The following is an 18,397-nucleotide window of genomic DNA, read 5'->3' as shown; positions in this document are numbered from 1 at the left end:
TATTGACCCCAAGAACTTAAAGCTTTTGACCTGTTCCACTTGCACAGCACTGATGTAAATGGTGCGGTTCACTACTCTTTCTGAAGTCAACAACCCTCAACGTCAGCAAGGCGAAGGAATTGGATAGGTAATTGTCTACACACCATGCCACCAGGTTCTTAATTTCCTCTGTGTACTCAAGCTCATCATTACCCAAGACACAGCCTACAATTGTTGTGTCATCAGCAAACTTATATATTGAGTAATTAACACAAAGCACATTTTTAGTTCTACATTCCTAGACTAATGCGAGCTATTCATTATTATCCAGGTTTGCCTTAAGTTTTTAAGTCCCCAAAGCAGAACACCAGCGGAGTGAGAACTGAACTGACAGCAGACGTGTCGCCGCGCATGCGCATTGGGAAGGCGTGGTTTCGGGCTGCGCCTGCGCGGTGAGTCAGTTGGCTGGAATTTGAAGCACGACGCGGGCGGCGCGCGGCAGAGGTTCGCGTCTGGTCCGTTACCTTCGGCTCGTCGCTTACCAGCAGCTATGGCCGGGTGCGAGCTCGTCGAGGAGCTGCGAGAAGATGCCCTGGTCGATTTCTTGGTGAAGAATGGTGGCCGCGTGATAAACAAGGAGCTAGTGCAGCGGTATAACGGGTTTATCAATGCCCCCGATCCGCAGCAAAAATGTGAGTATGCCACTCCCACCTCACACCTGGCTGTATGTATGTCGTGTACGTCAGGGCTCTTGGCTGCATGAGTGGTCAACCGGAGTGTCAATCAATGTCGGAGCGCCCCGGACTGCTCGTATCACGTTGGGCGAGGGTGGTCTTTGGAGGCGCCAGAGTTAAGTGCTGGATAGGAATTGGCGTGGGAGGCACGGTGCATGGCATGTGGCACCGTGAGCAATTAAAAAAAATACTGGCTTGGCTGTCATTATGTTTCTCTGGATGCATTGCTATTCATCGTTAGATATCTGAAAGGGGTTTGCGTTGTTTAGCCAAAACCCTTGCGTTGAACTATATAAACTCACCGGTATACCTGCAATGTTGCCAATTTGGAGAGAAGCATTGGTCATTGGGCGGGTAACACTGCCAAGGGTGAATATATATCCAGGTCGTGATGACCAATTTGGTTTAGATTTTTGTTTAATATGCATGGCTTCAATGTAGTGTGGGATATTGAAAAAAAATCTAGTGTTTTGTAGTTGTGGCAGCTGTCCATTGCCTGCGATTTGATTGCGGTCCTTATTTCGATTTCTAGGGCTGGCAATATAGTTACTGTCTTCTGACATTTAACAAGTTGTATTTGTATAGTGATTTTGTTTTTTAATGCGTTTAATGTCCCAAGATGTTTATCAAACAAATTTTGTAACGGAGTCATATAGAAATATTGGAGACAAATAATCAAAAGTTTCGGTTAAGAAAAATGTTTTATTAAGTATAGAGCGGATCAGATTTTTAAAAATTGTTTACTTGTAAAACGATCTCGATACTGATTGAGGTTACCGGTGAAAATGCCTTTAGTAATGGAACTTGGGAGACTGGCTAGGAGGTCTTTCAAATAGTCAAGGCTACAGGTAACCAGTAGAACCAATGATGGAGTCAAGTAACATTGTAGAAGTACAAATATATTCTTGCATTAAAATTAAAAACACCACCACTGGCTTTCTCAGTATTTAGCTGGAAAAATCACTTCTCATTAATGCATATTGGACATGCAGTGTGAAGTGGATTTTTGAGTGGGTGGCAGAATTGCACTTGGATATCTGAGGAAAGAGCGTGATGAAAAATTAGAGAAAGAAAATAAATGTTAATACCTTAAGCTCAAAGTCTAAAACTTATGTACATGAATTAAAAAGAAATATGTTGAGATTTGATCAGAGAAAGAACTGCAAGTACTGAAATCTAAACTTAAACTTATTTGGATGAAAAAATCTTCTATGTGTTATTTTTAAAAAGTTGATTATTATAATAAAGTGTCTCAAAATTTATTGCTTCCCAGTGAATTAGTGCAGCATTGCTCACTCTGAAGAGCCATAGCTGGAAGCTGTTCCACAGAAATGCTTATCCTGAGTTTATTTATAGTGTAAATGTTAGATGGTGAAAATGTCTACCGGTGATGTACCAAAAAATATTGAGCACATTAGGGTTTGTATTTTCAGATACATTTTTGTTTGACAATAGACAATAGATGCACTAGTAGGCCATTCGGCCCTTCGAGCCAGCACCGCCATTCACTGTGATCATGGCTGATCACAATCACATTTGCTATGATTAATGTGGAAAACGTAATTAATTTTTTTAGATTAGATTATGAGGACACTCAGTCCTCGTTTATTGTCATTTAGAAATGCATGCATTAAAAAATGATACAATGTTCCTCCAGTATGATATCACAGAAACACAAGACACACCAAGACTAAAACTGACAAAAACCACATAATTGTAACATATAGTTACAACAGTGCAAAGCAATACTGTAATTTGATAAGAGCAGACCATGGGCACAGTAAAAAAAAGTCTCAAAGTCCTGATAGCCCCAACATTTCCCGCAGACGGTAGAAGGGAGAAACTCTCCCTGCCATGAGCTTCCAGCGCCGCAAACTTGCAGATGCAGCATCCTGGAAGTACCCGACCACAGTCCGACTCTGAGTCCATCCGAAAACTTCAAGCCTCCAACCAGCCCTCCGACACCGAGCACCATCTCTACCGAGCGCTTCAACCCCGCCCCGGCTGCCAAGCAACAAGCAAAGCCGAGGATTCAGGGCCTTCCCCTCCGGAGAGTTCGGATCACACAGTAGCGATGGCAGGGAAACAGGCATTTCCGAAGTTTCACCAGATGTTCCTCCGTGCTCTCATGTCTGCCTCTATCAAATCAGAATTATGCACGGCATCCTACTTGACATAACAGATATCATCACTGGAGAGGCCCCGCGCACTGCGTCACGCCACCATCTTCTCCTCCTCCTCCTCCTTTGGCCCACAATCCAGTTAAAAATACGTTTTTAGAAAGTAAACAATAAATACACAAAACTTGGCTTCACAAAACATGCTTATGTAAGAATTTCTTAAATGTCCCTGATGTATCTGTCTCTACCATCATTCCTGGCATTGTAGTCCACGTACTTATCATTCTCTGCAAAAAAACTACCTCTGATGTTCCCCCTATAATTTCTTCCAATTATCTTAAAATTATGCACTTGATTAACCATTGCCATCCTAGGATAAAGGCACTGTCTATCTACTCTATTTATCTGTAAACCTCTATCAAGTCACCTCGTGTCCTCCTTCATTCCAAAGACAAAATCCCTAGCTTACTCTTCTTTCCTCATAAGACATCCTGCCAAGCCTCTGGACCACATCTTCCAAAAAAAAAGAAGCCCAGAACTGAACACAAAACCTCAAGTGTGGTGTAACCAGAGTTTTATGGTTCTTGCACTCAATCCCCTAATTAATAAAGCCAAACATACATTATGCTTACTTAACCACCCTATCAACTTCTATGGCTACTTTGAAGGATCTATGGGCATGGACCCCAAAATCTCCCTGTTCCTCCACACTGCTGAGAATCCTGTCAATAACCTTGCAGTCTGCCTTCAAGTTCAACCTTCTAAAGTGTACTACTTCACATCCCTCCGGATTGAACTCCATCTGCCACTTCTCAGCCTAGCTTTGCATCATATCAGTGTTATGTTGTAACTTATGACAATCTTCTACACTATCCACAATACAACTAACTTTTATGTAATTGCAAACTTATTAACCCACCCTTCCACTTCTTCATTTAAGGCATTTATAAAAATCACAAAGGGCAGAGGTCTCAGACCAGTTCCCTGCAGAACGCCACTGGTCACCACATGACAGACAAAATACACTCTATCTACTCCCACCTTCTGTCTTCTGAGGGCAAGCCAATTTTGATAACACGTAGCCAAGTTTCCTTAGATCACATGGTTCCTGACTTTCCGAATGAGTCTACCATCTGGAACCTAGTCAAACACCTTACTAAAATCCATGAGGAATATAGATGTAGGAGAGAAGAAAGACTATGAAATACCTTTGGCAAGTAAAGTTATGAAAGACTCCAAGCTAGTCTATAAGAATATCAGGTGCAAGAGGGTTGCCAGAGGAAAAAGTTGGTCCTGATAGGTACCAAAGGAGTAAATGAGCACTTCCCATCTGCATTCACCAAGGAGAAAGAAATAGAAAGTAATGGGTTCAGGTGGGGGGTATATTGGTGGTGAGGGGGGCAGTTGTTTAGATGACATGGAATGTATAAGGGTTGATAAATCCTCAGAGCCAAATGAAATCTATCCCAGGATACTTTTGAAAGGAAAGAGGAAGCTAGCTGGGTTTTTGACAGATATTTTGCAACTTTGCTAGGTGCAGATGAGGAGCCAGAAGACTGAAGGATAACTAATGTTCCTTTATTTAAGAAGCATAGCAGGGATAAGCCAGGCCGATGAACCTGGCATCAGTGGTATAGAAATTACGAGGGGTGTGTTGCGTACACGCAACCCTGGGGAAAGTACCGGTTACATGCACACAACACTAAAAGTATCAGCAGCAATAGAACACACCTGGAGTCTGGTTTTGCTGTTAACAATCACTATTTTATTAGCAACTACGTAATATAGTCACTTAAAGCAGGTAAACCAAGAGTCACACACACAAAATGCTGGTAGAACGTAACAGGCCAGGCAGCATCTACAGGAAGAGGTACAGTGGATGTTTTGGGCCGAGACCCTTCATCAGGACTAACTGAAAGAAGAGATAGTCAGAGATTTGAAAGTGGGAGGGGGAGGGAGAGATCCAAAATGATAAGAGAAGCCAGGAGGGGGAGGGATGGAGCTAAGAGCTGGAAAGTTGATTGGCAGAAGGGATGAAAGGCTGGAGAAGGGAGAGGATCATGGGTCGGGAGGCCAAGGCAGGGAGAAAGGGGGAGGGGAGCACCAGAGGAAGATATAGTGAGAGGGACAGAGGGAGAAGAAAGAGAAAGAAAGGGGGAAAAATAATAAATAAGGGATGGGGTATGAAGGGGAGGAGGGGCATTAACGGAAGTTAGAGAAGTCAATGTTCATGCCATCAGGTTGGAGGCTACCCAGATGGAATATAAGGTGTTGTTCCTCCAACGGCGGGAGGAGCCTTCCAGTGAAAATGATATCGTATTCGTTGAATAGAGGTCGTGGGCAATTCTGATTTGATAGAGACAGACGTGAAAGCACAGAGGAACATCTGGAGAAATTTCTGAAACACCCGTTCGCTGCTGTTATTACTGTGCGATCGAGAAGCTTCTGGAGGGAAGGCCTCAAAATCGCCGGCTTTGCCTGCTGTTGGCGACCGAGATTGAGGTCAAATTGCTTGGATAGAGATGGCGCTCGTTACTCAGGGTCGGAGAGCTGATCGGAGGCTCGAAGTTTTCGGACGACTCAGAGCCGGACTGTGGTCGGGCATGGTAGGGAGAGTTTTTCTTCCTTCTCCCGTCTGCGTGAGATGTGGGACATTTGAGAGACCTTGAACTTTACTGTGCTTATGGACTGTTCTTCATCAAGTTGTGGTATTGTTGCACTGTTGTAACTATATGTTATAATTATGTGGTTTTGTTAGTTTTTTCAGTCTGGTCTGTCCTGTGTTTTGTGATATCACACCGGAAGAAATATTGTATCATTTCTTAATGCATGCATTACTAAATGACAATAAAAGAGGACTGTGTGTCTTCATAATCTAATCTAACCTGAGTGTGGCTTCATCTTGACAGTAGAGGAGGCCATGGATGGACATATCAGAATGGGAATGGGACGTGGAATTAAAATGTGTGGCCACTGGGAGATCCTGCTTTCTCTGGCGGACAGAGCGTAGGTGTTCAGCGAAACAGTCTCCCAGTCTGCGTCGGGTCCCACCAATGTATAGAAGTCCACACCAGGAGCACCGGACGCAGTATATCACACCAGCCAACTCACAAATGAAGTGCCGCCTCACCTGGAAGGACTGTTTGGGGCCCTAAATGGTGGTGAGGGAGGAAGTGTAAGGGCATGTGTAGCAATTGTTCCGCTTACAAGGATAAGTGCCAGGAGAGAGATCAGTGGGAAGGGATGGGGGGGACGAATAGACAAGGGAGTCGAGTAGGGAGCGATCCCTGCAGAAAGAGTGGGGGAGGGAAAGATGTGCTTAGTGGTGGGATCCCATTGGAGGTGGCAGAAGTTACGGAGAATTATATGTTGGACCTGGAGGCTGGTGGGGTGGTGGGTGAGGACAAGAGGAACCCTATCTCTAGTGGAGTGGCAGGAGGATGGGGTGAGAGCAGATGTGCGTGAAATGGGAGAGATGCATTTGAGAGCAGAGTTGATAGTGGAGGAAGGGAAGCCCCTTTCTTTAAAAAAGGAAGACATCTCCTTTGTCCTGGAATGAAAAGCCTCATCCTGAGAGCAGGTGCGGCGGAGATGGAGGAATTGCGAGAAGGGGATGGCATTTTTGCGAGAGATAGGGTGGGAAGAGGAATAGTCCAGGTAGCAGTGAGAGTCTGTAGGCTTATAGTGGACATCAGTAAATAAGCTGTCTCTAGAGTTAGAGACAGAAAGACCAAGAAAGGAGAGGGAGGTGTCGGAAATGGACCAGGCAAACTTGAGGGCAGGGTGAAAGTTGGAGGCAAAGTTAATGAAGTCAATGAGCTCAGCATGCGTGCAGGAAGCAGCACCAATGCAGTCATCGATGTAGACGTTTAAACCCAGGTGGTAAGAGTTCAGTCTTACGATGGTATGTAAGAAAGTTCAGTTCAATCCTCAGGTTAATTAATGCAAGATATTTGTAATCCAAAGGCAAATGTTGTGAGAAGGCAATTACATCGATATTCCACAGATTCCACGACAGCAATACAAAATAACAATAGCAGTAGGTTTTATCTCCGAAGTTGTTCCACTCCACACACGAAGTATCACCAACAGTAGCTTATCACAATGGGGACCATCTTCAAGGGAACCACCACCCAGGCAAGGGTCGACATACCGGTAGGTACCACACGGCTACCCCAAACACACAACGTGAAAGCCACTTATCCAGTTCCATGACATACGAAATAACTCCAACAGTGATTTGCCACAGCGGTGCCTTTCTCAGTAAACTATCCACACCCAGACAAAGGGTAAACACACATATAGTATTCACAAAGGTCTCCCCTCACCAGAGAACCCACTCCTGTGGATTAACTATGTGACAATCACACTTTCGTATTCGAATGGAATCAAACTCATCCTTACGGGCTACTTGGAGAGAAGCCAAACAGTGACCTCTTTGTCACTAGGTTGCTTCTGTTTCAAATCTTCCTCTCCCCTCCTCTCTGCAAACTTCTTCTAGTTGCAGCATTGCAGCATTTGTGAGAGTCAATTATCAATACTCTGGATGGATCTCAACTCACCCCTTTGGGCTACTGAAAGTTTAAACCAGCAACCTCACTCACTGGTGTCTTTCATTGATCTAAACCAGCTCGACTCTGAACTGTGTGTTCGTGTGTGTCTGTAAGAGGATCATCTGACCTTGCTTATTCAAAACAAGCCGTGGGAAACCATAAACGTTCATTGTCCATCAAACGACTCCTCCTGTTTCACCATAGTAACCAAGCAATTTTGTAGTCAGCAGAAATCCAACAGTGTCCAAAAGTCAGACTCATTCTCTCGGTGTTTTAAAGTGACAGGAAAAAATGAACTCTAGAGATATATAACAGGCCACGAACTGATCAATCACTCTAAGGTAGAAGGAATCAATTTTAGAAAACATAGCAAATTTATTTTTCAACATAGTCCCCTCCTACATTTACACGTTTAGTCCAGCGGTCGTGGAGCATATGGATCTTGGACCACAGATGGGTGATTGATAAGTTCGTGGCCTAAGGTAGAAGGAGATGAGTATACAGCTCTCATTATGTGCACATGCAGTTCAACTCTTTGAGTGATTATGCAGAAAGTTTGAAGTTAATAACTCATCTCCTTCTACCTTAGGCCATGAACTTACCACTCGTATGGGAGAAAATTCTAAGGGACACGATTAATGTAAATTTGAAAAAGCAGGGATTGATCCAGGGAGAGTTGGCATGGCTTTGAACAAAGGAAATCCTCTCTCAATAATTGAATTTTTGAGGAGGTAACCCAAAAATATTGAAGCAGGTTGGTAGCCTTATCTGTATGAACTTGAGTAAAGCATTTAACAGGGTCCCATGTGGTAATCTAAAATGTTAAAGCACATAGGACAAGGCAGCTAAAATTGGCTTGGTGATAGGAGGTATAAAAGAGTGGTGGAAAGTTGTTTTTCTGTTTGGAAGTCTGAGCAGTGATGTACCACAGGGATCAGTGCTAGGATCCTTGTTGTTTGTAATGTATATTAATCACTTGAATGTGAATGTAGGAAAAATGATTAAGTTTGCAGATGATATGGAAGTTGATGGTGTTAGGTATAGTGGGAAAACTTGTCCAAGGCTACAGCACAATCTGGATTAGTTGGAGAATCGGCAGAGTTTTTGGCAGATGGAATTTAATTTGAGCAATTGCAATGTGATGCATTTTGAGATGAAATAGGGTAGGACATGGACACAAACAGGAGAAAATCTGTGGATGCTGAAAATCCGAGCAACACACACAAAATACTGGAAGAACTCAGCAGACCGGACAGCAGCTATGGAAAAAAAGTACAGTCAGCGTTTCGGGCCGAAACCCTTTGGCAGGATTGGAGGAAAAAAAACGAGGAATGGATTTGAAGGTGGGGGAGGGGAGAGAGAAACGCAGAGCGATAGGTGAAAATTGGAGGGGGAGGGATGAAGCAAAGAGCTAGGAAGTTGATTGGTGAAAGAAGCCATGGAAGAAAGGGGTGGGAGACCACCAGAGGGGGGTGTGCCTCTACTCTCCAACCCCATCCACCTTCCGCTCACCATTTCCCATCCCCTTATCCCTCTCACCTCCCTTTGGGCTCCTCCACCCCCCTTTCTTCCATGGCCTTCTGTCTCCTTCACCAATCAAATCCTTAGCTCTTTGCTGCATCCCTCCCCCCTCCAAGTTTCAGTTATTGCCTGGTATTTCTCTCTCCCTCCCCTCACCTTTGAAATCTACTCCTCAGCTTTTTTTCTCCAGTCCTGCCGAGTTCCGAAAGCATTTTATGTAGGACATGTACACTCAGGGTGCCAAGAAACACTGATGAACAAGGGAGACCTTAGGATTCAAGTCCCTTGTTCATTGAAAGTGACAACGTGGGTAGGTGGTGAAAAAGACATTACATAGTTGCCTTCGGAGGTCCAGGCATACAATATAAAAGTTCAGATACAATGTTACAACTTTTGACTGCTCTTGGAATACAGGTGTCCCCCACTTTTCGAACATTCACTTTACGAAACCTCACTGTTACGAAAGACCTATATTAGTACCCTGTTTTCGCTTTCAGAAAATGTTTTCACTGTTACGAAGAAAGGCAGCGCGAGATAAAAAATCAGTGCGCGATAAAAGGCAGCGCGTGCCCCGGATTCGGAACGGCATTGTTGAAACACGTTGCATTGAGCAGCTGTTAGCAAGATGAGTTCTAAGGTGTCGGAAAAGCCTGAAAGAGTAAGGGTGTTACACTTAGCGTAAAACTAGACATAATTAAGCGTTTCGATTGTGGTGAATGAAGCAAGGACAAAGTGAGTTTGGCTTGTGGAAGTTGACGGAGATGATGTTGAAAAGGTTTTGGCATCCCGTGACCAAGAACTGATAGATGAAGAGCTGATGCAAGTGGAAGAGGAAAGGATGACAATCGAAACTGAATGCAGTAGCGAGCGGACCGAAAGTGAAATTGTCCAGGAACTGAACGTGAAGCAACTGCGTGAGATTTTTGCTGCAATGATAAAGTACGACTTTAATTTTGAAAGAGGATATTTGCAGGATGGTTTGAGTGCTTACAAACAACTGTATGATAGAAAAATGCGCGAGGCTCATCAGTCAAGCAAGCCTTCCACGTCAGCCGCAGCAGACGACAAACCTCGACCTTCAACATCGAGGCAGGCAGTCATAGGAGAAGATGAGCTGCCTGCCCTGATCGACGATGAGATGACACCGCCGTGTCCCACCACCCCAACATCCGGGCCCCGGACAGATACTGTACCGATTCGTGAAGAACGCAGCAGTAGCTGGGAGGCACACAGCACATCTTTAAGGAAAAATTACCTAGCACGTAATTGTCGGCCCAGATCAGAGGCGATGCAATCGGCAATCATCTCTAATCTGCGCCGGCATTTATGTGCCGGGCAGCACCTAATTAATTAGCGTACTTATTTCGGCTTTTTTCTTAACGATGTGCTGTGTGCCTCCCGGCTACAGCTGCGTTCTTCGTGGCACTGTATTGGGTCGGCGGCCCGGGGGGTGGGGGCCGCTGCACCACCCAGCCTGCGACGACTCAGTCTAACACACCATCATCAGTGTGCTTGGCGCTGTTTCCCCAATTCCGGTAAGTGATACTACACTGTACATACATCTACTTTATATAGGCTGTGTATTTTTACGTGTTATTTGGTAGATTTGGCAGCTTCATAGTTTAAAGGTTACTGGAGAGCGCGTTTATGCCAACAGCGCTTGCGTGAGATTTTCTGCCGGGAGCGCTTGCGTGAGATTTTCACTACGGAGATCTGTGCAGGCAATCGTTGTAGAGAAGTATTTCTACTTTATATAGTGTTACATGCTCGGAGATCTTTTTTTTTTGTGAGAATGATGTAATGGTCTTTTGGAGGTCACCTGATGTGATTTTCCCGCCAATGTGAGGTCACGTGATGACATGTGCCCCGTGACTATATAAGGGTAGACCCAGGTGACGCAGTTAGTTTTTGAGTTTGTAGATTTCCAGGTAGAACGTGTTGTGCCTCCGTTTCTGTTGCGTGTTTGTTTTTGTGACGCAGTTTCATTTTTAAAATGGAAGTTGTGTTCTCTTACAAGATATTGTATTATTGAACTGGGAATTTGTGGCTGGAAGTGCCAATTTACTCAATTTCGACAGTTTTGAAGGGAGAGTGGAGAATTGGAGAATTCATCGAAGTGAAGGATTGGGAGAAGTTGGCATTGTTTGGCAGTTTAATAAAGAATCGACCTTATTGAGTCTTCGTTGAAGAGAACCTGCATCGAGATAACTCTTGCAAAAGGGCAATGAGTTCATGCAAAAAGGTACCCTCTCTCTAAGGGAATTTAAGGTCAGTCGATTTAAACTGTTTATTTTCGGCATCGGGAATCCTGTGGACAGAACCTGCAGTAAAGGTGCGTCGGTGAAGAAATCCTTCTCCGGAGAAGTCTCTCCCAATTGAATGCGTAAAGCTGTTGGACTTTTGAAGTTATCGCTTTAAGAACTATATCTGACTGTATCGCTTTAGGAACTGTTTCCGCATTTGACGTTTGAGAACCAGAGCCGAGTGGAGTTGATGAATGGCTGTGTACCTGTTAACCTCCGGTTAAAGTTTTCCGTTGTTTTTTTTCCTTATCGTTTATACGTGTTTAATAAATGTTTGGTTATTTTTATATAACCTGTCTTGATTAATATTCATTGTTGCTGGTTACGTAACAATAGGCTGTGTATTTATCATATCATTCTTGCTTTTACTATATGTTACTGTTACTTTAGGTTTTATGTGTTAGTTGGCATGATTTGGTAGGTTATTTTTGGGTCTGCGAACGCTCACAAAATTTTCCCATATAAATAAATGGTAATTGCTTCTTTGCTTTACGACATTTTGGCTTACGAACCGTTTCATAGGAATGCTCTACCTTCGGATGGCGGGGGAAACCTGTACTTTGTGCAGCGCTGGTTGTCATGCTAAAAGATGGTGTGGTGCTGGAGAGGATGCAGAGGAAATTCACTTGGATGTTGCCTGGATTGGAGGACTTTCGTTATATGGAGAGGTTAGAGAGGTTGGTCTTATCTTCCTGGAGCAAAGGAGACTGATGGGTGATGTGATAAAAGTTTACAAGATTATGAGAGGCACAGATGGAGTACGTAGAATATTTCTCCCATGTGGTTGAGGTGTCGAAATCAAGAATCCGTAGGTTTAAGATGAAAGAGTTTGAAATAAGAGAAAAAATTCTGCTAAAGGAAGAAATGGAATCAGATACAATCACTACATTCAAGAGGCATTTGGGCAGACACTTGAATAGATGTGAAAATGGGATTAGTGTCTAGCAATGTAGTGGTAGACAGGGTGGGCCAACGAGCCTGTTACTGTGCTGTACAACTCCAATTAAAACATGCAAGGACTTTGAGAATATAAATTAGATTTTACATTTGCTGCCAACTGATTAGCTAACTTCTTATTATGTTTCCCAAAGATTTATATTAATACTGGGTAAGTATTTGGTAATTGGTTTATCATTAGCACATGTACCAAGATACAGTGAAAAGCAGTGTTTTGCAGGCTGTTCAGATGGATCATTCCAAACATAAATACATTGAGGTAGTACAAAAGGAAAAGTAATAACAGAATGCAGAGTATAATGTTACCTTACAGAAAAAGTGTGGTGTAGGTAGGTAAAATATAGGGATGCACAACATTCAACCAATCAATCACACTAAGCCCACCAAATATATATTTCTGCCCTTCACTCTGAGCTTTAAGCATATCCATATGGGTCACGTAGATTGATCCTATCAGACAATGAGTTAGAAGGTTTACACTGGGGTAGGCTGTTAGGTTTCATTTGGGTAAACCACATCATCAGCCTTCTGCTTATCTGTGGGCTGTCATTCTGACGGAAAGCAAAATTTAAGTGCACAGAACATAGTTCTGAAAACTTGCACGGAAGTTAACAAGACCAAGGCTTCTCAGGTGATAAAGTGCAGCAGCATGTCAGGCAAAATAGAACCTTGTAAGTTTAATGGTTTTTGTTCGGCAGCTTCAAAACATTGTGGTCAGTCAACTAACCAATAAGTATGTGACTTTTAGAAAAAAAATTGCACTAACTTTCAGAAACATTGCTGCAAAATCTCAAGTATTATTTATAAACCTCATTCATTCTATACTGGCCATACACTGTACTTGCAAGCACATTTCAATATGCACAGTGTGAACTTGTTTAAAATTTGCAGTAACCAGAGGTAAAGTTTGCATTTGAATCTGAGGTTGTAAGGCTACTACAGGCACTAGAGATTATCAGAATATGTGGAACAATTACATTAAAGCAAGCTCAATTATTTTAGATGAATGGCTGGATGATTTTAGTTGGGAATAAACAATACAATTTGGAGATACACTATCAAGAAAGAACTGCAGGAAATTTTAAAATCAAATAAGCAATGCCAACCTCAATTGTATTTTGCAAGTGTGTATCCACTGTATTACAAATTCAGTATTAAATTCAATGAGGATATGTTTTTTAGGATTAGAATCCCAGACTGCTGTTGAGTGTAATGAACATATTTCAGTTAAATAATTCCATTAATTTCAAAGGCAATGCTTTTAATTCTATAATTGTTTGCTTGGTAGCAGTTGAACATTAAGCGGGCTACTAATAAACCAGCATTTGCCTTTATAACATTGACTAGTAACATTGTTATCGGGTTGTGTGGGGTTAAGATAAAACATCTGACAACTGCTTCCATGGAATGGTTATTTGAAGTGTGTTTCCTCTGAACGGTGCTGAACTGTTAGTCTTGATTGTGTAATCCACAATTATCTGAATCGAATGTGTGTTCTGCCAACTGAGTAGAGCGGTTTTTAAGGGTGCATCTGTGGTCCATTCTTACATTGTCAATGTATCCTTTATAATAAGAAAGATCCTGCTGCTGTATCATTTTGTTTGCTCACCAGATACCTCAATAATATTAAATTTATCAACTGAAAATATGAATTTTCTTGAAATGTGAGCTCCATAAAATTAATATTGAGAATGTTGATGTTTGCTTGCTTTGTGCCCTGCCTCTTTTTACTACTTAGATATTATCCTGCATTGCCTTTTGTTAAATTTATTTAATTGAAAGCCAGTTGGAGCAAATTGGGGCAGTAATCCACATTGTGTATTAGTGTGCACTTTCTTAGAATGGTCACCATAGAACACAGGAAAATGGGAGCAAGATTTGCCTACTTGGCCCCTAAACTTGCCCTGTCATTTAATATGATATCCCTAATCTACCCCAGACCTTATCTCTGTTCCAGATCCCCATAGTCTTCATTTCTTTGATCTTTCAAAAGGTTATCAGTCTTTACTTTAAATATTTCCATAAATTTTTTGTTTGCATTTTTATTCCTGCTATCTTTGCACTTATATTTAGCATATAATGCAATATTAAAATGCATTTTAAATACTGTAGATATAAATAAACTTGCCTCAAACTGGCAACACTTTAACTCAGCCCTCCTTTATAACTTTCTGATCATTGACTTTCTGAACAACAGACTGCAATCAATATGATTATTTTCAACACTGGTGCCCCACAAGGCCACGTCCTCAGGACGAAGGCCAGAGTGTGTGCCGTTGCATTTGTCAATGATTCTAAGGCAAGGATAGTTGAGAGCTTCAAGTTCCTAGGTACAAACATCATCGACTGTTTGTCCTGGTCTAACCATGTAGATTTTACCTGGAAAGCACAATAGTATCCCTACCATCTTCAGAAGACTAAGGCATTTGGGCATGGCACCATTCATCCTCACCAATCTTTTTTATAGAAGCATAATTGAAGGCATCCTATCTAGATCCATTGCAGCTTGGAATGGCAAATGATCTGGCCAAGACAGTAAGAAATTGCAGAAGAGTTGTGACAAAACTCACTGCATCATGAAAAATAGCTTCCCTTCGTTGGACTTTGTCTACACTTCTTGCTGCCTCAGAAAACCAGCCAACATAATCAAAGACTCCACCCACCATGAACATTCTCTCTTCTCCCTTTCCCATTAGCCGGAAGATACAAACGCTTGAAAACACATACTACTAGACTCAAGGACAGCTTCTGTCCTGTTCTTGAACTCTTGAACACGTGTAGTGGGCATTACTAAGGAGAAGAAGGTACAAGGGAAATTGAAAGGCCTAAAGGTGGGTAAATCACCTGGACCAGATGGACTAGACAAGAATTCAGAATGAAGTAGCTGAAGAGAGTGTGGAGGTATCAGTAATGATCTTTCAAGATCACTGTGTCAGGGAGGATATTGGTTTGTTATAGTTGCATGTACCAAGTTGCATGAAAACTTGTCTTACATACTGGTCATACAGATCAAAACAATAATAGGTTGCAGAATACCAAGTGCAGCAGATACTGAGAAACTGCAATGCAGATAGACAATAAGGTGCAAGATTATAATGAGATAGATTGTGAGGTCGAGTGCACTTTATTGTACTAGGGATCCATTCAGTAGTCTTATAATAGCAGAGTGGAAGCTATTCTTGAGGTTGGTGTTACATATTTTTAAATGTTCTGCTTGATGGAACAGGGGAGAAGAGAGAACGTTGAGGACGATGGGGTCTTTGATTATGCTGGCTCCTTTACTGAGGCAATGAGAAGTGTAGAGAGAGTACATAGAGGGGAGACCTATTTCCACAATGTGTTGAGCTATGTTACAGCTCTGCAGGGTTCCAGAGGACTGGAAATCGCAGATATATTGCTACTGTTTAAGAAGGGAGGGAGGGATGCAAATAGCAGTAAATTGTAAGCCTGTCAATGATTAGAAAGATTTTACAGTATATTAATAATAAAATTTTGGAGCACTTGGAAGTATATGATAAAGTAGAATCTGTGCCAACCAATTGGCGGGAGTGTTCAAGGACGTCTTCAATCTCTCGCTGCTGTAGTCAAAGAGGTTCCCACCTGCTTCAAAAGGCAGCATTCATACCAGTGCCCAAGAAGTACAGGGTGAGCTGACTCAACTACTATCACCTGTTAGCACTCACATCTACTGTGATGAAGTGCTTTGAGGGGTTGATCATGGCCAGAAGCGACTCCTGCCTAAGCAAGGACCTGGACCTGCTGCAGTTTGCCCATCACCACATTAGATTTGCAGTGGATACAATGTCACTGGCTGTCTACTTGAACTTGGAAACTTGGATCATCTGGACAATAGCAATACCTAAGTTTGGCTGCAGTTTATTGATTATAGCTCAGCATTCAACACAATCATGCCCTCCATACTAATCAACAAGCTCCAAAACTTGGGCCTCTGTACCTCCCTCTACAACTGGGTCCTTGACTTCCGCATCAGGAGATCACAGTCAGTATGAATCAGAAATAACATCTCCTCCTTATTGGCAATCTACACTGGCATACCACAAGGATGTGTGCTTAGCCCACTGCTCTACTCTCTATATTCATGACTGTGTGGATAGGCACAGTTCAAACACAATCTATAAATTTGCCCATGATGCACTATGTCAGATGATGATGAGGAAGTGTACAAGAGTGAGATAGATCAGCTGGCTGAGTGGTGTCACAACAACAACCTTGTACTTAATGTCAGTAAGACCAAGGAATTGATTGTGGACTTCAGGAAGGGGAAGTTGAGAGAACACACACCAATCTTCATCGAGGGATCAGCAGTGGAAAGAGTGAGCAGTTTCAAGTTCCTGGGTGTCAACATCTCTGAAGATCTATCCTGGGTCCAACATATTGATTCAGTTACAAGGAAGGCATGACAACAGCTATTATTTCATTCAGAGTTTGAAAAGACTTGGTATGTCACCAAAGACACTTGCAAATTTCAGGAAAAGATTGCAGAATATTTAATTTTTAAACTCAGCCAAGTCCATCATGGGCATGAGCCCCCTCAGCATCGTGGACATCTTCAAAAGGCGATGCCTCAAAAAGGTGGCATCGATCATTAAAACCATAAGACCATAAGCTATAGGAGCAGAATTTTGCCATTTGGCCCATCAAGTCTGCTCCGCCATTCAATCATGGCTGATCAATTTTCTTTTCCCTTCTCAGCCCCACTATCCAGCCTCCTCCCCGTAACCTTTGATGCTGTGTCCAATCAAGAACCTGTCAAGCTCTGCCTTAAACACGCCTAACAACCTGGCCTTCACAGCTGCCTGTGATAATGAATTCCACAAATTCATCTCCCTCTGGCTAAAGAAATTTTCTGGACAGTACCTACCGTGAGGTCATTACACCGAGGATACCGGAAGAGAGAAGGGGGGCGACAATGAGGAAGGAAAGGATGCTTGAAGTACAGGAGACCCCGGGGGATGTACCTTTCATAAACAGGTTCACCCTCTTGGAAGCTGTCGGGACAGAAGACACTGCCAGCTGGAGAGGCGGTCAGGTCTGTGAGTCAAAAATTGGTGCTGAAGCAAAGCCGAGGAGACAGACGTCAGGCAGAGCCGTGGTAGTAGGGGACTCCATAGTGAGAAGTACAGAAAGGGGTTTCTGTGACAACAAGCGGGATTTAAGGATAGTGTGTTGCCTTCTTGGTGCCAGGATCAAGGATGTCACGGACCGATTGCAGGGAATCCTCAAGGGTGAAGTGGTGGTGCATGTCGGCACAAATGACGTGGGGAAGAAGAGGAAAGACATTCTATAGCGTGACTTCAGAGAACTCGGAAGAAGGCTGAAAAGCAGGACTTCCAGGGTGGTTATCTCCAGTTTGCTTCCAGTTCCTCATGCTGGAGAGGGCAGGAACAGGGAGATAATGGATCTGAATGTGTGGCTGAGGAACTGGTGCAGGAAGCAAGGATTTACATCATTGGACCACTGGGGTATGTTTTGGGGTAAGGATGAATTGTACAAAAGGGACGGGTTGCACCTTAGTAGGCGGGGGACCAGCATTCTGGTAGGCAGGTTTGCCACTGCAACATGGGTGTGTTTAAACTAAGAAGTGGGGGGGGGGGGGACGAACTGGAAATGTAAGAATGGAGTTAAAGGGAAAGTGAGAATAAGAAAAGTTAGGAAAGACAACAGAATCAACAGGGTAGAAAGCTCAAGAAGGGATCGTACAGTATGGCCAAGTGAAATAAGAATTGATATGCAAAGGGAGGGGAGTAATGAATTAAAAGTATTATATATGAATTCGCGAAGTATAAGAAATAAAGTAGATGAGCTTGAGGCACAGTTGAAAATTGGCAAGTATGATGTTGTGGGAATAACAGAGACATGGTTTCAAGTGGACAGGGCCTGGAAAATGAATATTCAAGGATCTACGTCCTATTGAAAGGACAGACTGATGGGCAGAGGGGGTGGAGTGGCTCTGTTGGTGAGGAATGATATTCAGTCCCTTGCAAGGGGGGACATAGAATCAGGAGACGTAGAGTCAGTATGGATAGAACTGAGAAATTCTAAGGGTAGAAAGACCCTAATGGGAGTTATCTACAGGCCCCCAAACAGTAGTCTGGATGTAGGGTGTAAGTTGAATCAAGAGTTAAGATTGGCATGTCGCAAAGGTAATGCTACAGTTGTTATGGGGGATTTCAACATGCAGGTAGACTGGAAGAATCAGACTGGTACTG

General features: G+C 42.9%; 1 protein-coding gene across 1 annotated transcript in view; it reads left to right on the top strand.

Annotated features, from left to right (window-relative positions):
* Positions 1-454: 454 nt before the first annotated feature.
* The window catches only part of LOC140210531 (uncharacterized), a 71,878-nt gene continuing 53,935 nt past the window's right edge, over positions 455-18,397 (top strand). Inside the window, exon 1 of the mRNA XM_072279553.1 lies at positions 455-671. Coding sequence (XP_072135654.1) covers positions 530-671 — 142 coding nt within the window. The 5' untranslated portion in view covers positions 455-529. The remainder of the gene's footprint in view (positions 672-18,397) is intronic.

Source organism: Mobula birostris, chromosome 2, assembly GCF_030028105.1.
Source record: "Mobula birostris isolate sMobBir1 chromosome 2, sMobBir1.hap1, whole genome shotgun sequence".
Lineage (NCBI taxonomy): Eukaryota > Metazoa > Chordata > Chondrichthyes > Myliobatiformes > Myliobatidae > Mobula > Mobula birostris.
Note: the sequence above shows the minus strand (reverse complement) of the source record. Positions and strands in the feature narration are given on the sequence as shown.